This window comes from Amblyraja radiata, chromosome 19, assembly GCF_010909765.2.
Source record: "Amblyraja radiata isolate CabotCenter1 chromosome 19, sAmbRad1.1.pri, whole genome shotgun sequence".
Lineage (NCBI taxonomy): Eukaryota > Metazoa > Chordata > Chondrichthyes > Rajiformes > Rajidae > Amblyraja > Amblyraja radiata.
Window position 1 is genome coordinate 17,944,428 of NC_045974.1, and position 22,417 is coordinate 17,966,844.

The 22,417-nt window shown below is 45.0% G+C and overlaps 1 protein-coding gene across 15 annotated transcripts in view; it reads left to right on the forward strand.

The window, feature by feature from the left end:
• mical3 (microtubule associated monooxygenase, calponin and LIM domain containing 3) overlaps nt 1-22,113 on the forward strand; it is a 203,319-nt gene extending 181,206 nt beyond the window's left edge. For 12 of the 15 annotated variants that reach the window (XM_033037780.1, XM_033037783.1, XM_033037786.1 and 9 more), the window contains 5 exons: nt 1,384-1,434; nt 6,222-6,290; nt 13,997-14,096; nt 14,995-15,068; nt 15,924-22,113. In XM_033037780.1, the coding sequence (XP_032893671.1) occupies nt 1,384-1,434; nt 6,222-6,290; nt 13,997-14,096; nt 14,995-15,068; nt 15,924-16,108 (479 nt within the window). In that variant the 3' untranslated portion in view covers nt 16,109-22,113. The remainder of the gene's footprint in view (nt 1-1,383; nt 1,435-6,221; nt 6,291-13,996; nt 14,097-14,994; nt 15,069-15,923) is intronic. The other 3 variants (XM_033037784.1, XM_033037782.1, XM_033037788.1) reach the window with 3 other exon arrangements.
• Nucleotides 22,114-22,417: the final 304 nt, after the last annotated feature.

Here is a 22,417-nt window from a genome sequence, read left to right on the forward strand (position 1 = left end):
GCTGACTCCAGCTGCTCGGAGATCTTCACCAGCCGTGCTTCAGATCTCCTAAACATTGCAGAACCTCTCAAACCTGCTGCTGACAGTAGCCTTGATCCCAGCACACTGGTTTCCTGACCAACTGTTGTCCAATACCCTCAACCAGAGCAATATGGGTTTTCCTGTACAAGTGAGCAATATTTAACTTTTGTGGGGAGTTTTTTTTTTTCCTTGCTTTTTTAAAAAATTCCTTTTCTCAAAGAAGCTTTGTTTTCCTGACCATCAGGTGAGCTGTACTCCACTGAGCTGTACTCTACCAACTGTCAGACAACTTACTGCATCTGCCTGACCTCTCCTAACACTAACTGCATCTATTGTACTGATACCAGAGGAGGTTACACCTCCTCGATGGTGCTGGAATAAGCCAAGCTGGGACTCATTGACAGCCCTGAATATATGCTAGATGTTAAAGGGCATTTCCACACCCACTCCTATCTATCACTGTCAGTTCTCTTGTAACGAGCCAACTCTCTGCCTTAACCTGAGCAGTGGGCATTGGCAAAGATCCTATAGCAAGATAGATCACTCCTGCTAAATGCAATGGGCTGACATGTAGTACGCAACGGAACGGACGTGGACCTTTTTTTCATCCATTTCCGTAACCCAAACCGACCCGACTCGCAGTGTAATCAACGTTGCGGGGGAACAGTTTGTGTTAATAAATTAAAATTCTGAAAATGAGGAGATCTTTACCAAATAACTTTTATTTTTACGAGGATGTTTCCGTAACCGGCTTCTGTCTCCCCACTAGTTATCTTTGCTCCACTATGGGATCTTTGGTGCGGAGACGGAAGCCGGTTCCGGAAATGGGGCCTAAAGTTACCCATGAATCTGCCCATGACCGTACTACGTCTTTTTCGTTGAGTGATCTATCTTGCTTGCTATAGGATCTTTGGGCATTGGGTGTCTGAGGATCAGTAGGTTTCTGGGTGGGCCTGTCCAACTTTGACAAACTGTCATTGACTGTCTCCATTGCTGCACAATTTCCGTCTAATGAAGCTGCTCAAGGGGCTAGCCGTTTCTCCATCAGAAGCAAGTGAGTGAACGGGTACTCAGTGAGCACCTGCACCCGAGGGGCTTATCTGTCAACAAAACCACCATTGAACGTGAGCCTGCACATGAGGCACCTGCACCAGAGTTGCAGTCCCATCAGAAGCGACGGAGCACCTGGTCTGCATGGCAACACCTTGCAGGGCTAGACTGCAACGTGCTACCTCATTCCCAGTGCAAGGTTCTGACCGAGAGTTTGGGTTGTGTTCACCTCTTGAGCAGCACATGTGTGTGCATGATTTGTACTGCGTGTTGCCTGGCATTGTACAGTAACTCTTTCTAATCTTATTATAGACTATTGGGGAGAGTCTAGTTACAGTGAAATCCTCGACTTGCATCTGGGTGGTACGTATGGCTGTCGCTCTGCTTCATCATTCTTGCTAACCTTCACCTTTCTCTCTAATGCCTTCCTCTTCACTTGTATCCTTGACTGCACCCTCTTTTTAGTTTAGTGAGGTTAGAGTACCTGCCTCCCTGCCCCAGATCTTGCACAGTCTCATGTATGTATAGTGGTGACCATTCTCGGCTGAAGAGATGGGGGGTGGGAGGGGGGGGGGATGTCAAATTGAAAGTAGTGTTTGGACAAGTGATCAAGCAGCAAGTTGCAAGAACGGCTTTGCTTCTAATTGAGTTACATGCTGACTAATTATAGGGCTAGCCAAATGTTGTTTCTTGGCTTTGGAAGTGGATGGGTTTGGGGACAGATGAATGGGGAACCGGATGGTTGGTTGGGTTAGAGGGTGAAGGGCGGCAGGGTGACAGATGTGGGTGGTTAGGGGTGATTAATGAGAGCGGGGGGGAGTGATGGATGGTAAATTGGCAAGATGTACAGTGCCCACCATAATGTTTGGGACAAAGAGCCATCATTTATTTATTTGCCTCTGTACTCCACAATTTGAGATTTGTAATAGAAAAAAATCACATGTGGTTAAAGTGCACATTGTTAGATTTTATTAAAGGCCATTTTTATACATTTTGGTTTCACCATGTAGAAATTACAGCTGTGTTTATACATAGTCCCCCCCATTTCAGGGCACCATAATACAATGATGATACAACTGCTGATGGTAGTAGCATAATGAATTCTGAAGTGTATAGACTCATCCTATCTGCTCAACTTTAAACAAATGCCTCAAAACTCATTGGCCGGCGGTTCATTCTACAGCAAGACAATGATCCCAAACATACTGCTAAAGCAACAAAGGAGTATTTCAAAACTAAAAATTGGTCAATTCTTAGGGCCAAGTCAATCACCCGATCTGAACCCAATTGAGCATGCCTTTTATATGCTAAAGAGAAAACTGAAGGGGACTACCCCCCAAAACTAGCATAAGCTAAAGATGGCTGCAATACAGACCAGGCAGAGCATCACCAGAGAAGACACCCAGCAACTGGTGATGTCCATGAATCGCAGACTTCAAGCAGTCATTGCATGCAAAGGATATGCAACAAAACATTAAACAAGACTACTTTCATTTACATGACATTGCTGTGTCCCAAACATTATGGTGTCCTGAAATGAGGGGACTATGTATAAACACTGCTGTAATTTCTACATGGTGAAACCAAAATGTTTAAAAATGGCCTTTATTAAAATCTGACAATGTGCACTTTAACCACATATGATTTTTTTCTATTACAAATCTTAAATTGTGGAGTTCAGAGGCAAATAAATAAATAATGGGTCTTTGTCCCAAACATTATGGAGGGCACTGTACGGCAAGATGCAGTGAAGACTAAATGTAATGAGGAAATAATGAGCGAATAGGCCAGAGTCCAGTCCCACAGGAAATGACTCCCACAAGAGTTCCACTTCTGCAGAACATGATATTCAGGTTCTAGTTGGGCGGGGGAATTTGATGCATCAATGGGAAGAGGCACTTTTACGGAATTAACTGACAGAATTTTTTTTACTGAATTAACAAACAAAAATAAGGTTGGGGGCTTCAACCTCTGCAGTGCAGGTGGGAGCTCCAGGATTCTACCCATGTCCCTGGGGGACGGGGACCGAGGAGGTGGGGTCCTAGCTGATCCAAGAGAGTTATGAATCTGTTGAATTCTCTGCCTCAGAAGGCAATAGAGGTCAATTCTCTGGATGCTTTCAAGAGAGAGTTAGATAGAGCTCTTAAAGATAGCAGAGTCAGAGGATATGGCGTGAAGGCAGGAACGGGGTACTGATTGTGGATGATCAGCCATGATCATGGCGGTGCTGGCTCGAAGAGCCGAATGGCCTACTTCTGAACCTTTTATCTATTGTCAATAGAGAGAAATAGGAATAATGTTTTTTAATCGAGCATGCCTAATTTTAACGGGTTGGAAAGTGATAGCAACTCAAACATAACTCACTCGGAGCTACTCATCAAAGGGGTTCAGGGATTTAGCATTTTTTAAGTCGATAATTCAACAGAACTAAATGATATGCAGCTCAGACTAGTAAAAAAAAACAAAAGGGGGAGATGGTAGAGGCTCTGGATACAAATGTTTGATATACTAGGAACGGAAGCAGAAAACAATTGCAAGGATATTGCCAGGGTGATTAAGGTACCAAGATTATTTTTCTCATTTGAAGAGTTTTTTTTTAAATGTAGTGTGGAACTAGGCCCTGAATCCATGCCGACAATTGTTCACTGGTTCTATATTATCCCTCTTCCGCATCCTACACACTAAGGGCAATTTGCAGAATCCAAATAACCTACAAACCTGCATGTCTTTGGATTGTAAGAAGAAACGCAGAGGAAATGTAAGAGGGAGAACGTGCAAACTCCAAACAGACAGCACCCGAGGTCAGGATCGAACCCAGATCTCTGGCACTGTGAGCCAACTGCTCTACCACTATGCCAGACTTGAAGGACTAAGTTGTAGGGAGAGATTGGGCAGGCTAGGACTTCATTCCACCCAAGGGTGTGTTTGACAAAGCTTTCAATGTAACCCTACTGGTCAAAATAATCATAGACCATGGGATCCAAGGGTGAGAGGCAAACTAGATCCAGAACCAACTCAGTGTCAGGAAGCAAACAATAATGGTTGATGAGTGTTTGAGACAAGAGGCAGTTAGCAGTGGGGGTTTCTCAGTACTTAGTACTTGATCCCTTGATCTTTCCCATTGCATAATCAATGATTTAGACTTAAATGTAGAGAGCATGACAACAAATAGCAGGATATTGGTGTGGAGAAACAAATAAATCTTGACAAGTATGTGCACAAGTACTTAATGGTGGCAGGACAGATCAATAAGGTGATACAAAAGATATACAGGATGCTTTGTTCTATTTACTGAAGCACTGAATGAAAGATAGGAATACCGAGAGGGAAGACTCCTGTGCCCTAAATGTATGAGGAGTCTGCAAATGTAGACAGACATAACGAGTGTGATGGAGAGACAGTTATTGATGGGAGAGGCAGGAATCGAGGTGTGATGGGGAGAGGCAGAGGTTGATGGGGAGACAGGAGTGAATGAAGGAGATGGCGGATGTGATGGAGGAGACTGGGCTGCATGGGGCAGTGGGGGTTCTGATTTGGGGGAACCAAGGATGGGAGAGGAAGTGATGGTGGAGGCAGGGGGAAGATGGGAGAGGTGGAAGTTGATGTATGTAATGGTGAAGGGGCACACTGTGCAGTTATTTTTACCTGACCTTTCTGTTTCATCACAGGAGCCTGAATATTTAGACTTTGGAGCACTAATATTAAGATTAGTGAGTGAACTGTAGGTTTCACACTCACTTCTATTGTTAGCTATCACTGTGTACATCTCTGCATGAATTTAACCATGGCTTGGTCTCCTGCTCCCCATCATTGGCTGCGGAAACTTGCACACGTGTGGATATTGGCAACCAGCTACAGCTGTCCTCAGCTGTGATAGTCCCCACCGTTCAATAGCTAAACCGCGCCCGTTCTTTAAGCTTGATGCATTACCGAAAGTTAATGATGCGCAGTTAGAGTTGGCATCTACAATTCAAAGGAATGAAAGCAGAATGTGTCAGTGATGGCCAGCGCGATGTGAAGATGGCAGCTTGCTGATTGCCCCACTCTCTGTGAACCAGGTTAGCTGGCAAGTTGATGATACCACACTGCTAGAGGAGGCCATTCCTGTTAATGGGCTGACATGCTTAGAGGGCACAGTCACTGATAAAAAATCTAGCTGCTTGTTTGCTCTTGGTTTTAAATGTAGATTGCATGCTCTTTATGTAATTCCAATGGTTTCTTCACTAACAATTAACTGTTTGCTCTCCTCTTCCATCACCTACCAGTCTCCCTTTGACTTCCGGTTTGTAGCAACACTTGTTGAGCAGACTGTCCTAATGACGTTGGTTCGGTTTAAGCATGGGCACATTAAGGATGTTCTCTTGATGGATGCATGATTGTGGAATTTGGTTTTCTAACTCCGCATCATACCAGGTTTTACAGAGGTCAAGCAGTCTGCTGCCAAAATGGCTTAGCTAGAGCACAAACGCCAACCAGGGAAACTACTATTACAATCCAGCTGTTGTGCCACAGAATAACACTGGGAGGGCAGTGAGCGAAAGAGGCAAAGCACTCCACATCTGGGCTCCACACGGGCAGTCCTACCAGCAACATATCTCTCCCACATCCATTATAATTCACGTTCCTCTCCTCATCCATCCTCTTCTAATCTCTCTCCCACACTACGTGTGACTTTCTGCCTCATTTCACCCCCTGCTCAAAAAGTGCTCACATTTCTTCCTCGGCCTTTTGTGTACTCATGCCTTTTCTCTTCCAAGCTGCGCTTCCCGATTCCCTCCCCCTTTGTGCTTCTGCCCCACTCTCCATCTTTGCTCTGGTTTACATCCCGGCTCTGCCTCTCTCCCTCCTTCTGCCCCACTCTCCATTCAGTGAGAAGATTTGCTTGAGATTTTGAAAGTTGGAGGGCTGCTTGTTATGGAGGGGTACCGTGGTCTTTGATTGTGTAACCCTGGATTGCATGAGTGAGATATGCCATTAGTTCCTTGATTGCTACAGACAGTTGCACTGTCTCATCCTGTTCTTGTTTTCCTTCATTTCTTTCTGTTTGTTTCCTGCCCCCTCATTATTAGATTCTTTCCTTTGCCCTCTTCTTCTCTCCCTCTCACATTCTGCTCCTCTGCTTTGCTTTTCTTTTACTTCTCTTGTTGAAGTTGAGGCCCTTGTTGGAGCTCCGCGGCGAAGACCTCTTTCCTTCTGCCACTGCTGTACCCACGACAGAGGTAATGTAAACCAAGCCCTCAGAGGGTCACCTTAACCACACTGGGGTTCTCAAACCCTGAGGCTCAGTACAGTTCCCTTGGACACCTGGTCAAGTGTAAATTGTGATCAAATACCGCACCCGCTGCAGGACCAGCTTCAGGGAGCCAGAGGTAAGAACGGCCAGAGAGCTGGAGCCGTCAAGAAGTTGAGGAAACCGATGGCTTCAAATTAGTGGGGCAGAGATAGAAGTGAATGGTACAGTCCCCCTGACGGATGGGTTAGGCTCATGGGACATTAAAGTGGTAGATGGTTTAGCCATGCCCCATTTGGCAACGTGCAAGATGGCGGTCAGTAGGGATAGCGTGAGTGTGTAGTGCCATGTCCCATCCCGACAACACATGCTGTTGTCAGCCTGCTCTGTCCCCCTCCTGTAGACCTCAAGCCTGAGAATCCCCGACTGACAGGACCTCAGAGTGAGCATCAAAGTTCGAAGCAAAGCCCCGTTAGATTAAGGCAGATGAATGGATTCAAATGCTCTCTTAGCTTTGGGGTTATCCTCTGCTAACAAGATAGAGCTCTCCACCCTTCACCACCTCGGCCTTGGCCCCCATCTGACCACTCAACCCCATCCCTTGATCACAGGCTCCAATCACCAACCACCAAACCCTGCACTTGGCTCCACTCCTTGATCCACTCCTTGATCCTGCTACTCCCCCCCACCCTTCTACCTCAATCTACCTTGCCACTCAACCACAGCATGCAGGCACACAGTTGGTCTGTCCCTTCAGTCACACCATCTCCCGTTCTCTGTGTGTTATCCTCCCTCCCCAGTTTCCTGGCCTTTTCTCCCCATTTCCTATTTCCCCATCATTTGCTTTTTCTTCCCATGGCCTTTCTCCTCATCTCCCAATTCCCCTAATCAATTTTCCTCAGTGAATGGAAGGTTTCTTACTTGTCACACGTTTTCACTCTCTCTCTCTCCATATTCTCCCCATCTCCCACTTGCCCATTTCCCAAACAGTTCCCCATAACTGTACAGTACATAATAGCGCCATTGATACACATATCCAGAGTAGCGAAGATCCTCCTTTCTGACACACGTAATTTAATGGTTAACTACCTGAGGACTCATGGATCCATCACCATATCCTGTAATAACAAATCTTTGAATTGGAAGATCAGCCTAATCTCTGCAGGATGAAAACTCAGTCAGCATTCTCCTCTGAAAGTAGTGGCTGAAGAATAGATTCGGATCATCCCCAAAGGCCACTCCGTGCCGTCCTGGGTCAGAAAAAGACCGAGGGCTCTGGAGAGTGAGTGAGGCAGTGTGACATTAGTTTTAATTGTGCCAGTATGGAGCCAGCTTTGGCACCATGGATCTAAAGGCAGAGATACTCAACCACTACCCGCACTGAGGTGAGAAGCTGGGCAATAAATGAGAAAGAATTGAGACGGAGTAGTTTCCTGAACCACCCCCCCAAGGATCTCACTTCACTGTGAGTGCACACTGGGGCTGGGAAGGAATGAGAGTCTTGCCGGTGCAGAAAATTGGCTTGTGGCGTAGACCAGAGCGTAATAGCTGTTCCTTGGGACTTTACTCTGCCTCTCTGCCTGCTTGCAGTGACTCACTCCATTCCACCCGCAGTAATCTCCACCTGGACTGACTTCTCATCTCAACGACTGGGCTTTATTTTCCCGTACCCTGCTTTTCTGTTCTGCAAGCACCCGTTTTGTTGAATGGCCTGAAATTTTTCCTTGGCTGAGAAACTTTCCATTCACTGAGGCACAGTACCTCCAAACCTTGGTCAGCTGACAGTGGAGACATCTGAGTTTTACCTGTAAAATGTGAAGTCTGGAGTCAGGTGCAATCCATAATGGTGAACAAGATTCAACCTGGGGCAGGGACTGAGAAAGCAAGAGGACTAGGGATTGCAGTCAGTGGTTCTACGCACTAAGTACATAGGTTGCCAAAATACAAAGATGTAGGCGTGATTTACCCCCTAGAGTAATTCCCACTGCACGTTAGATGATACAAGTACGCTATAGAAAGGTAGATTCAGGGAACTGCAGATGCTGAAATCTTGCTTAGAACACACAGGAAGGAACTCAACAGGTCAAGCAGCATCTCTGGAGAACATGGATAGGCGACATTTTGGGACACGTCAGTAGAAGGGTTCTGATCCTAAACGTCATCTGTCCATGTCCTCCAGAGATGTTGCCTGACCCGCTGAGTTACTCCAACACTTTGTGTTCTACTCTGTTGAAAGATGGTTTAGATCTATGACCTTTGAGGCCATTAAATCTAATTAGCATGAATTAAGCAAGTGTTCACATACAGCATGTAATTGTTACACATTGGACAAGTACTGTAGGTTGCCAAGGCTACCCTGTTTATCATGCACATTCAGAAGTAGCATCATTCTCCGATGCTCTCAGGTTGGTTGTGTGTTGCCCATTCAGTTCAAACGGGTTAGATGCGACTTTTGTTCATTGTTCATGGATTAGCAATAAACACGTGCCATCAGTTGGCATCGCACGGAAAAACGATTCCTTTACTCCCATCAATCCCACCATGGGCCCCTCCTCCCCCCCCCCCCCATTCACTTATCGTCCTTCTACCCATTCATTTGGACTTCACTCCTCCCACTTTCCCATCACAGAACTCTCTACAAGGACAAGAGCAGTGACAATTTTATTCCTATCATACGTTGGTGAAGGAGAATGTTACTAACCTTGCCACACGTCTTGATATTACCAACCAATTGTTAGAGGACATCATAGGTTAAGTCTCACAAATATTAGTCATCCTTTTTTAAACAAATTAACATTACAACTTCCTAGTGTTATAAACCAATAAAATACCTTCCATAGAAGTGACCTATTACAAACCTGTCATTGTATTAATTTAACATTACAGAACTTATGTGTAATAAACTGCTACTACCGACCAACCATTATGTTAAGCTATCATTACAAAGCAACCAGTGTTTCAATCTAGTATGACAAGCTTGCCATTGTAACACGCTGATACTGTAGAGTTTCCACCCAACAAATTGGCACTGCAGATCAACCAATATAGTTTAACCTCACAGTTTAATCGACCAATATTACAGGCCTTCCATTTTTACAAACTGACAATACAGACCCCTTATTATAATATACCAATATAACAGAGCAATCATTATATGAAACTAATGAAACTAACTAAGATCACATTCCAGTTAAAACAACATTGCGATCTTTCCATTGTAACGAACTGACATGGCAGACACACCATTATAAGGAACCAATATCACAGACTAACCACTCTTAAACCAAAATCAAACTTTAGATTTAAAGGAATTGAAATTGAGAACCTCTCATTATGGAGGCCAATGTCACAACTGTAGTAAATCAACATTCCAGGCTTTCCTTTGTACAAAATGACACTACAGCTATCCTATTGCAATAGAATTGTAATAAGACTTCACCTGGTAACCTATTAACCTTACAATTTGTGAGATATGAGTTGTTTACTACAGTTCACCAACTCGGCAAGTCTTTGAAGCCTGAGGCTTTATGCCAAAAGTAGGCTATGTCACAGCTCCCTACTCCGAAACAATACACAGGGTAAAGCACAGCAATGCCTAATGCATGGTGGAAGGAATAATAAGTAAGTGGGGTATGAAAGAATGTTCAACGTTGAATCTCTAATCTACATCCAAGAACCATTATTTGCATTGTTTCATATCCATATTCAGGCTAGAGGACACACAGACTGGGCTCAGGAAAGGGATTGTGTAGAATGGTGGGCACTACTGAGGTTCCATGAATGTCATCAGAATGAAAGTGGGTGCATATGCAGTGCATGTGATAATGTGTCTTAATGTGTACGGTCTTTAAGATTGTGTGAATGGATGCACACTTGAGTTTAAAATTGCATGGGATGTCTCAGAATATGATGATTGTGTAACAGAAAACTTTTACATACGAGTAATATGTGCATGGTACAAAATGCCTGAAAATGTCATCATATACACTATGAAGAGTAGCATACCTGACTATTTTGTAGTTTATGTAATCAATTGCGGATAGCCAGCCAGGTGAGTTGCAGGCTGCAACATTACCTAAAGATTTTGCGATTTATATATTAAATAAAAGATGATTGGGAGCGAGTTGTAGGCTCTATCAATAAATATTGGGAGGTTTACAGGTAGAATATCAGATACTTGGAAATAAGTTCAATGCCAGTCTAATTGAGAGATTCTCAGTGTTCTGGTGCGGAATGTTTACATCTAAGTGGTTACTGATTAGAATGTATTCAGTGGGTTTTGAAGGTTTATATTAGAAAACAATGGAGTGAGTTATAGGCTGGAAACTAATCTATAGATATTGGGTGTAGACAAAATTGCTGGAGAAACTCAGTGGGTGAGGCAGCATCTATGGAGCGAAGGAAATAGGCGACGTTTCGGGTCGAGACCCTTCTTCAGACTATAGATATTGGGAGTTTATTTATAGAATAGCAATTACCTAGAAGCAAGTTATAGGCTGAAATATGAACAATAATGATGGGGATGTACAGCATATGTAGAATGGCAGATGTTGAAAGTAAGTTACTGACTGGAATTGAGAGATCTTTGGAGTTTACTTATGGAATAGTAGATGCCTGAAGGTTGAGTTTGAGTACAGAATCCAAGCAATAATGATTGGATAGTTCGAAATTATTTACTGCCCTGGGTCCAAATAAGAGTTTAATTATAAAATCTAATCAGTAGATGTTGAGAATCAAATGGGGAATCTAAGGAAAAATCTATAATCTTACTGAGAACTGAAGGATTTGTAAACAGAATCAGTAATAACGGAAGGAATTTGAGTTTAGATGACAAATATTTGTTGTTTATATCTTGATTAACATCGAGCTGGGAATTGGTTTTATTGTATAAATAGACTAAAAAGCTATTCAATAGGTTTGGGGTAGTTGAAGTCAATTATGTGCAGATTCTAACTGGATTTTTGGAGCATTAGAAGCAAAGTAATATGTGGAAATATTCAAATTTTTAATACGTGGAAAAAAATATTTGAAATACTCTGCAGATCATGCACTATCTGTGAACCGAGAAATAGAGTCAATGTTTCAGACCAATGGCTTTTCTTGGAACTGGGAAAGGTTAGAAACAGAATGCAGAGTGAGGGGGTGTCGGATAGATTGGAGACCGGGAGAGTCTAAATAACGCAAGCGTTGGTGGTGCCTGTTGAGAGAGGTTGGTGACGGTGTGCCTGGACGAGGCGCAAGTAAGAGGTGAAGAAAGAAATTTGAAATACCAGAAGAGATGAGCGGAATAAAAGAATGACTACAGTAAATGTGAGATACAAGAATGGAACGTGTAGGAAGGGACTGCAGATGCTCGTTTAAACCGAAGATAGTCACAAAAAGCTGGAGTAACTCAGCGGGTCAGGCAGCATCTCTGGAGAAAAGGAATAGGTGACGTTTCGGGTCGAGATTCTTCTTCAGAATGGAATGCCTGAAACTGTTGGCTTTGTTGTTGAGCTGAGGACTGTATTGAGCCCAGACAGAAGATGAGGTGCTGCTCCTCGAGCTAATAGCGGCCAGCAGCAGAGGGGTCAGGGTGAGGTTACATAGAATATCAGACACCTTAACAAGACTTAATCTAATCAAATTTCTGTGCTCGGAGGTCTGTGACCAGTGATGTAACCCAGGAATCAGTGCGAGGAACCGTACAGTTTGTTGTACGTGGTAATGATCTCGATGTGAACCAGGATGGAGAGGGTTAGAAAGTTCACAGATGACAAGGAAATCATTGGTGTTGTTGATAGTCTTCTGCTCCAGTACTATATTGGTGAACTGGTAAAATGCATTGGCAGATAGAATTTGTTGCGAAAAATGTGATAGGATGCATTTTGGGAGGACTAAAACGCCAGAATAAGCATGATGAATGGCAAGCCCCTAGGGAACAGAGTGACTTTGGTGTCCAAGGACCCCTGAAGCCCCCCAAGTTGGTAAGGTGGGTAAAAAGGCAAACGGGATGTTTGCCTCCATTCACTGGGGCACATAATATAAGATCAGGGAACTTAATATAGCAATGGAAAGGCCACACCTGAAGTACTATGTGCAGTTCTGGTCACCACACTGTATGAAGGGTATCATTGCACTGGAAAGAGTGTAGAGGAGATTCTCCAGGATGTTGCCCGCCCGACATGGAGCGTTCCAGTTATGAGGAGAGGTTGGGTTTGTTTTCCTTTGAGCAGACATGGCCGAGGGCCATTAAGGTAAACCAAATCCTGAGGGCAAAGACAGGGTAAACGATGAAAGACTTATTTTTAGCAGGGGCGTCTGTAATCAAAGAGCATGGGTTTGAGACAAAGATTAGGAGATGTGAGGAGGTAATTTTTCACACAGGGTACACTCACAACTTTTAATATACATTTAAATAAACTCTTAACATGCTATGACATTGAAGATTACGGGTCGAGTACTGGAAAATGGGATTAGCACAGAAATGTAGTTCATGGCCAGGTGCGTGCAGTGGGCGAATGGGCCTGGTTCTGTGTTGTATGGCTATGACAAGATGTTGAAAGTTCACATATAGAATGCCTTGAAGTAATCTTGAAGTGATTTTGGAAATAAATGTGTTGAAGGCAGCTGTCTTGGAGCAAAATTCGAGGCTGAAATTATAAGATTTGACCAGTTTATACGAGGGGCAGTGCATGTTACCAGCTAGTATTTTACTGAGAAACTTGAATTCATACTAAAGTGCCATTTTCATTGGAACCTCCTATTAAACGTACACGGTTAATGAAATGCTTATCTCCATCCTTCCACTTACAACCACCCCACACACTACAATGGGTAGGCATCCCTGAAACTCTGATCCCTGTTTCATCCTGCAATCCCTTCTCACCCACACCCAAAGCCAATGATTCCATGTACCCCACTCCAGTCTATGTCTTGGCCTCCAGTCCCTCCCCCACCAGTGCAACCTTACGCCTGTGTCCTGTCATCTACCTTCTGGTTACAACTGGAATTTAATGTGGAGGGACAGCAGTATTTCTAGGCAGATATTGGAGTGAGTGACAACCCAGAGGTAAAAAAAAAAGATTTGGATGGTTTAAAATAAATGAACAGATTGTCCAGGTCAATTCTGGGCATGAGCCACATCTTTTTCTTTTAAAGTTTGCACATAGAATGAGGGAGTTGGGAGTGAGTTACTGGTTAGCATCTAATCAAGACATTCAGATGATCTATGTTCAGGATAATATCTAACTGGAAGTGAGTTCTAGGCTGGGATATAGTTGAGGAATTTGGACATTTTATACATTTTTATATAAGAAAATGCAGATGCTGGAATCTTGTGCAAAACATAAAGTACTGGAGTCAGTGGGTCAGACAGCATCTGTGTAGAGAATGGATAGGTGATGTTTCAGGTCAGGACTGAATGTCAGAATCAGGCTGATTTTTATGTTAGTTTAAAGTTAATTGCCGAATAGTCTGCAACCTGTTTGATGACCCCTACGGACTGATGACCTAGGACGAGGTTAAGTCGGTGTGTTACCCAATGGTTTGAAGTGCAGGGTTATGCTATGTTGAAATGATCCGCTCCAGCTGTGTGTGTACTTACAAGAGACTGTATGACAGAGCTTTCTTTGTGTTGGTGAGTGGCCCGTTGCCTCCTGTCTCATGCATGGCGTGCCTTGTTGTGGTCTTTGATTGTGATGTGCTCTCTGGCAGGAATGGGAAAGAAAGATGATCCTCGCCTGATGCAGGAATGGTTTAAGCTGGTGCAGGAGAAGAACAGCTTGGTACGCTACGAGTCAGAGCTGATGATCTTGTAAGTAGCAAGAGTTATTTCTCACAGCCCGATCCATTGTTCATTTCTTTCCCTCTGGCGAGGAGCTACGCAGCACCCTGATCCTGAATTTCAGCCAACAATCCTTAATAAGGATCAAATTTTCCACCTCTGGCATTCTGCTCTTCTATTGATAGCCTACTGACCTGAACCAAGCTACCAAAAAGTATTCAATTCAATCTAAATCATTTTAAATGCCAATATTTGCTTTTGGTGTAGATAAAAGCTTTTGTTTGTGTACTATCCAATTAAATCAGATAATACTACACAAGAATACAATCGCCATACACAAGCACAAGAGATAGACCAGAGAATAAAAATGACCAGAGTGCAGAATATAGTTTTCACCATTGTAGCATAACCGTTCCAGAGAAAAACTCCAATGTTCACAATTGGAGGATTGGTACTGGACCCTAGCACATGGGAGAAATGTTCAGAAGACTCATAACAGAAGCAAAGAAGCTGGCCCAGAGTCTGGTGGTACATGCTTTCAAGCTTTTGTATCTTTCTGCCCAACGGGAGTTGGAAAAGAGAGAATGATCAGGGTGAGAAAGGTTGTTGACTGTGTTGGCTGCCGTCCCGACAGTGTTCCAGTCACCCACAGCCCAGCAGCCCACCACTAAGCCAGTTCTGAATCCAAAGGGCCGAGTCATTGTAGACTCCATACATCTTAATCTGCTGGATCAGCCTACCGTGCGGGTCTTCATCAAATGCCTTTTTAAAAACCATGCTGACAAAACACACTCCCCTACCCTCAATGAAACACCCTTGTCACCTCCTCAAAAAAACTCAACAAATCCAGGCCATAGCCTCACTGGGTCAGATTGAATATCTCCTGGAGAGATGCAAAGTGATGAACTGTGTTTGTTTCCTGGTGTAGTGCCCGTGAGCTGGAGCTGGAAGATTGCCAGAGCAGGCTACAGCAGGAGCTCCGAGAACGCATGGCCATTGATGGTAGGTGACACTCGTGCCTATTCTCTGCTGGCCCTCTCTGATCTTTCCAGGCCAAAGACACTGGTGGATATTAGGGCCCCCTCCTAGGGATCTGTGCAATGTTTAAGTGATTCCGTGGGCCGTGGTAAGACAGCAGTGCTTGCCACAAACCAGATAAACCCGGGAGCTTCTGTCAGCATGTTGCTGCAGGTAGCTCATCATGTCTACAAACCTCACATCAAACAATCCACCCTGAGCTCCATCATGGCAAGATATTCCCAGAGGCAGAGAAAGCTAGGACATTGTCAAGTCTCTCTGCCAGGAACACATAGAGGGGAAGAGCAAGCTGCATCTTACTTACCCATCCACCTCAAAACCACCTGTCCCACATGCAGAGGCTCGATCCCCCACTGGGCCCGATAGCCACAAAAAAACACCCACAACTGGGGTGGAAGCAAATCATCATCAACCTCAAGAAGGCAGTCAGCTGGAACAATCAGTATCCACCTTCAATCTAGATCCCTGTTTCCCCAATATCCACCTCGTTCTCAAGGTATCTAGGTCCCTGTCCCTAGAGTATCCTCACCCTTTGTTCTAGGGATATCAAGGTCCCCTTTGCCAGAGTATATCCCCTCACATCCTGGTTTCTAGAGTATCATCCCCAGTCTTTGTTCTAGGGGTATCTCGGTCCATGTTCCTCAGCTGTTTGTTCTGGGGGTACTTGGGTCCATTACTGTATGTATGCGTGATGTTCTCCCCCTTTCCCATGGGCACGAGGCATTTGACTCGTTTTGTGACAGGCCTCAGCCCTTGCGCTGGGTGATGTCTGGACCACGTGCTGCTCCGTGCTCTGACCGTTCCCTGTGTGCTCGGCAGACAATCTGAAGAACAGCGAGGAGCTGCTGGAGGAGAAGCGGATCCTGAACGAGATGCTGGATGTGGTGGAGCAGCGGGACGCGCTGGTGGCTCTGCTCGAGGAGCAGCGGCTCCGCGAGAAGGAGGAGGACAAGGACCTGGAGGCGGTGATGCTGACCAAGAGCTACAACCTGAACTGGTCATAGACAGTCCACCTGTGGCCGCAGTCACTGAGTGCTGGGCATCAGCAGCCGGCAGGGAAGGCAAGAGAGGCTGTCTTGCAAATGGCTGGTGGAGCAAACCCCTGCAGCCTTTCCACGGCCGTGTACACCACAGAATACTACTTGTGCTGTGTTCCCAGGTGTTAGCCACACATGATCCCACCTGACCCAAGGGCAACTTCAGATATTGGCCAGATTTACAGTATAGGGCAGGTGTTCAGAGGATAAGGAACACAGGAATTTGGGGTGCTGAGTTATTTCATCAGATTCGTAGAAACTGATTCTTTTTGGTGAGGGAACAGTAGAACTGAACGGCACAAGAGCTTGAGAGAGAGAGCCCTTGAGTGAGTATAGACCTGGTTCAGTCCACCAATTATTCCTCCATGCGCATCAGAAATAGATACGCTGCACCCTGAGGTGGAGGCTTGCTCCTCTTGTTTACCCAGTCCAGAGGGGCAGCTGCCCTTCACAAGCCGGCCCATAGGTATTTATGCAGCTTGCTGCCGCTGATCTGGGAGCTTGAAGTACTGAGCACAGAGTGAGCCACTCCCAGCTGCTGTAGGATCCAGTTACCTTTCCTTTGGGGAGGGTAAGCCGTGTGTGATAGAACACACGCAGGAGCAAAAAAACATTTAAATGCCATGACGTGAGTAAAGGGAGGGGGAATATACCAGTGGTGGGGCATTCAATGGAGTCCAGCGACCTGCCACCATTTAACAAGCACAGGGCAGCTTACCCTGTTCCCACCTGTTCACTTACACGCTGTACTCCTTCCAACTCTAACTTAGTTCACTTGAACATTGTACCTCCTAAAACTCCTCATGGTCACACTTACACATCCCACTTGCTCCCATTTGCATCCCAAAGGCTTTTCACTGTATCTCGGTACACGTGACAATAAACTAAACTAAACTAAACTCCAGTAAATACAACACAGTTTGCTCCAGTAAAGACAACATCGTCCACTCCAGTAAACACAATGTAGCCCAGTGCGAAGGGGATTCAGAAGAAATCCCAGCAACACCTAGCAATGGGATGCCCCCTTGAAAGAAATGTTTAAGAGGAGGTTGGATGGGCCTTTCAGATCAAAGGGTACAGGTCATGCTGATTTAGATAAGTAAAGGCGAATGGAGTGGTGCAAAGTGACAGCTGAGCGGCCAGTTTCTGTGCCATAGCTCCAGAATGTAGCTCCCATCATTGCACCATGACAAACGCGCACATCTCTGCACACTCACGTTCTGTATCTTACCAGATCTAACCCTTCATATTTACACATGTGCACGCACCCATCCCATCCATCGCAACATCACCATCACACCATGTACCCATGCACTCCCAACACCAATGAGGACATTATTTAAGAGCTACCTTTTCTCTCATGTGAGGACCAGAAATGGACACAGTGCTGCACGTGTGGTCCAGTTAGCATTTTACAGTCTTTGCAAGATCGCTCGGCTCTCATAATCTGCATTTTGACCAATAACAGCAAGTATCCCAGATGTCTCATTAACCATTATCTACCATATCTGGGACTTTCAGATCCAACGGAACGTGCTCTCCAAACTCCTGCTGGAGCGATATTTCCCACTATCCTCTTGCTTGGTTGTGTCTGCCTTCCCCAAATGCATGATATTATCCATCTTCAGATAACATTGCCTGTCTGACCAGACTGGTGATTTCTTTGTTGGTTGTGACTTTCTTCTTCACCGTTAGTCACGTGGCCACGGTTTACATTACTGCAATCGCTTTACCATATTACCCAGAGTTAAGTCCAAATCATTGATAAACAGCGACCATTGAGCCTTCTGGTCTCAACTGCAAACAGCCTCCCATTCACCAATGACCAATAATAGCTTTAGTTTTCTCCCTCAGAGTAAGAGTGCAGATTGGCAGTCTCCCTTGAATCCCATAGGTTTTATTTTCTTCCCATGGGATGAGATGTGGTCAAAGGTTTTGCTGAAATCCATGTATGTACTTAGATGCCATCATCACCCCCTTCTCAAAAAATATCTAATTTGTCTTCCTCAGCCTTCCCAAACAAATCTATGTTGGCCATCCTTGATTAAACCATGATGATTAATCATTTCCCGCACTGATCTCAGACTGGCTGACGTAATAACTTGCTCTCTTCCCTACCTTCCTTTTCTAAAACAATGCCATTCTGGTGACCCTCCACTTATTTTACAGCTGCTCCGAGGGAGGGCTGGAAATTGTCCACGTCGACCTGCTTGGACACCAAGTGTATTGCATCCAACTCCCCACCCTTGAACAGGCACCCTTCCTCCTCCATCACGCTCCACCCACCCTGACATCACTTCCTTTCAGACGAGTCACCAGCTCCTGTATCGACTTCTACCTGTCGCTTTGTTCTTGTAAATCAATGAACTTTAGAAATCACAGGTTTTAGTCCCTTCCCGCACGTCACAAGCATCCAACCATGCCCTCCATTTATTTTCTTATCTCTACAACCTTTCCCAGCCATTCTGCATTTCCCCCACCACAATCTCATATGCTTATATACTAACCATGTCCCGCTCAGCCTATTATTCTGCCCCTATACACTGCATCAGTTTATCATTCCTACTCGGGATATACACGGCTCCTATCATTGCCCACGCCTAGTTGCTCTAGAGAAGTAGTGAGTGAGTCACTTTCTATTGAAAGAACTCTCAGGGTGCTACTTAGGTAGGGAATTCCAAGACATTGATTCAACAATGATGAAGGAACAGTGAAGCCACTCCAAGCCATGACAATTGCAGAGAGATTGTATATTTAAGCACTGATCCTGTCAGTTAACCTTTCAGTTTTATTTCAGCGTGAGACTGCATCAGCATTGGGCTGGTGGTGTTCCCATGCATCTGCTTCCCATTCCCGTGGCCATAGCTGTCGCAGAAGCGTGGCAAGGAACTGCAGTGCATCCTGTTGCTAGTCAACAAGGTACCACTCTAAGGTACTGGAGGGCAGCTGGTAATTTAAACTAACACGCAAACATCCTTTACTGCACTGCTTGTGCAAGGAATCAATGTTTGGGGTGGTGCTTGAGGAGCTAACCATGCTTTGTTGTCGAACTTGTAACAGCACTCGTACAGGCAGGTGGACAGTATTCCATCCCACTCCTGGCTTGCCTCAGAGACTGAGAAAACACTTTGGAAGTCAGGAAGTGAGTCATCCACAGCTAGACACACAACGTCCGACCAGCTCATCTCATGGGCACCATATTCATGGACATGATCTAATTTCTGGTTCAAAGACAATGCCCAGGGTATGGATGGTGGAGATTCAGTAATGGTAATGCTATCAGATGTCAATAGGAGGTTGCTAGAGCCTCACTTGTTGAGATAATCATTGTCTGGTACTTGTGAGGTGCAAATGTTACTTGGCACTTACCAGCCTGTGCCTGAATATTGTCCAGGTCTTGCTGCATGTAGACATGGATTGCTTCAGTACCGAATTTCCATTGCAAATGGAACTGAAGACTGCGTGCATGGGTTCCCGTGTGTGTGGGTGGGTGGGTGTGTGTGTGTTTCATTGTGTCTCAGCTCTCTTTCAATGTGGTCAGGGTGACAACAGTGTTGGACCTGTGGTTTAACACAGTATTAGGTACAGATGAGTGTGTGGGTGTGTGTATGATGCGGCACAGAGGGGTACAAATATATTTAAGAATGAAATCCTGTGGAATGTAATTCCAGAGGTCAGGTTTGAAGATTGTTTCTGTGACTTTGTGGCTACGCTCAAACTGGAGTCTGAGTCAGACGGAGAGCAAGATGCAGCCCAGGGGCTGGAGAGAAGGCCCTGCCTACTGACAGCCTCTCTGGGAGAAGATTTATAGGCCGAGTTGGTCTGTGAATCAGGTCAGTTCCCAATGGGAACGTGATTTAATGTGATTGTACAGTGTGCTTTATACATTTAAAATACATCCCTTTCATTCGGTTTTGCATGCTGAACCCTCACTGGGACAACGTTCCCAGCTCGGGCTTGCTCCTGTAGTTATAGAGTTGTACGGCACGGAAATGAGTCCTTCGGCCCGTCATGTTCATGCCGATCTTTTTGCCCAACTACGTTCATTTGCCTGTATTGGAACTGTCTCAATGCTTCTTAAACGTAGTGACTGTATCTTGCAGCCTGCTATGTCAGTGTTGGGTTCCCTTGCAGGGATCAAGCAGTGAGACCTGGGTATGCTGGAGGAACCCGGCCCCACGGTCCCCCCCCCCCCCCCCCCACTTCTCTCCATGACACGCCTCCCTCTTACACATCACACTCCTTCAAGAGCTTCAGCTGGTTGGCAAAGCCCTGTGCCAACTGTGACAATTACAATTTATGAGAAATCCACATGAAGAATTTTTAAAAACAACATTATTACAATCTTATATGAAACTAACACTGAAAGCATTCAGTTCCTGTCTCCTATGTCTCTCAGAGAGTCATACAGCATGGAAACAGACCATTGACCCACTGAGAGCGTTGACCATCAACCACCCATTTCCATTAATCCCACTTTTTAAAATTCTCACATTCCCAAAACCTCCCCCAGTTTCTACCACTCACCTGCACGCAGGGCAATTTACAGCCCAGTGGTGCAACGGTCGAGTTGCTGCCTTACAATGCTTGCAGCGCCAGAGACGGGATCTATCCTGACTACGGGTGCTGTCTGTACAGAGTTTGTACGTTCTCCCAGTGACCTGCGTGATTTTCTCTGAGATCTTCCGTTTCCTCCCACACTCCAAGGACGTACAGGTTTGTAGGCTAATTGGTTTGGTGTATGTGTCAATTGTTTCTAGTGTGTGTAGGATAGTGTTAGTGTGAGGGGATCAACAGTCGGCACAGACACAGCGGCTGAAGGGCTTGTTTCCACTCTGTATCTCTAAACTAAACTAGACTATTCACCCAGCAACTTGTACATCCTGAGGACGTGGGCGGAGCACACGGAGAAAACCCATGCGGTCACAGGAAGAGTGTGCATCTATTGCATCCGCTGCTCTAGGTGTCAACTGCTCTACATTGGTGAGACCAAGCGCAGGTTTGGCGATCGCTTCGCTCAACACCTCCGCACAGTCCGCATTAACCAACCTGATCTCCCGGTGGCTCAGCACTTCAACTCCCCCTCCCATTCCGAATCCGACTTTTCTGTCCTGGGCTTCCTCCGTGGCCATAGTGAGTCCCACCGCAAATTGGAGGAGCAGCACCTCATATTTTGCTTGGGTAGTTTACACCCCAGCGGTATGAACATTGACTTCAGGTAGTGCTTGCTTTCTCCCTCCTTCCCCTCCCCTTCCCGGCTCTCCCACAACCATGTCTCTCTATCCGCCTTTCTGTTGTTCACACTCCCTCTTCTCACAACCCCATACTTTACTGTCTCTGAAGCCATTCAATCTTTTCTCTCCCTTAATTCCACATTGTGCAGTCTTTAAACTCCCCCCATCCCAGTCTGTACACACACTATCTAAATCCCCTCCATCGCATCTCCCCGTTTTTCATTGTATCTGTATCTCAGCATACTTGTGCATATGACAATAAACTACTCAAGTCTTCTTACACTGAGCTCTCCCCCTTCCTTCCAATCCCACATTGTACCTTTGTTTTAAACCCACTCCATTCTGCACTCACACTGAACATCCTTAGCTCCAGACCAGCATGTAATCTCCCTGTGTAGCTGCGTGCTGTCGCACACTCAGAGGGATGCACACTAGGGCAACTGCACCGGACAGGAGTGGATCATTATCTTTCACCTGCTGTGGATTGAACACACAGGCTTCCTCTGAAGGACTCCAGTTTGCAGTGTTGGGGCGATTCCAGTGTAGAATTTACTCCACAGAATGTAAATATGCCACTTATTATTCTGTGACAGGCTACATACTGAGATGTGCTTTGGTATCATTTGCACTCACTTGGATAATAATTATCGTTCTCAATGTGTGATGTTGGAATAAAGTTATTTATTAACACTTGGTATGATACAAATTTATATATTTAAAAAGAACATGTTTATCCTCTGCCTTTTTATTTGCTTGTGTTTTCGTTTGTTTCTCGTGTGGGCAACATGAAACTACATAATATCCATAAAGATATTAACAGAAAAAAGTCCATTCCTGCACTTTCTGAGTGTAGTCCCACAAAATGAAATCTTCACCTAATATTGACCAGGTGAAAAAAGGAATGGTAACACAAGAACTGAATTCTCGAGCAAAAAGAATGGTCTTCTCTTCAAAATGGAATTGGCTAAATTATTGTAGGAAAAATAAATTACTGGGCAGTGGAGGAAGAGGACGTGAACGGGTAAACACTTCCAAAGAAACA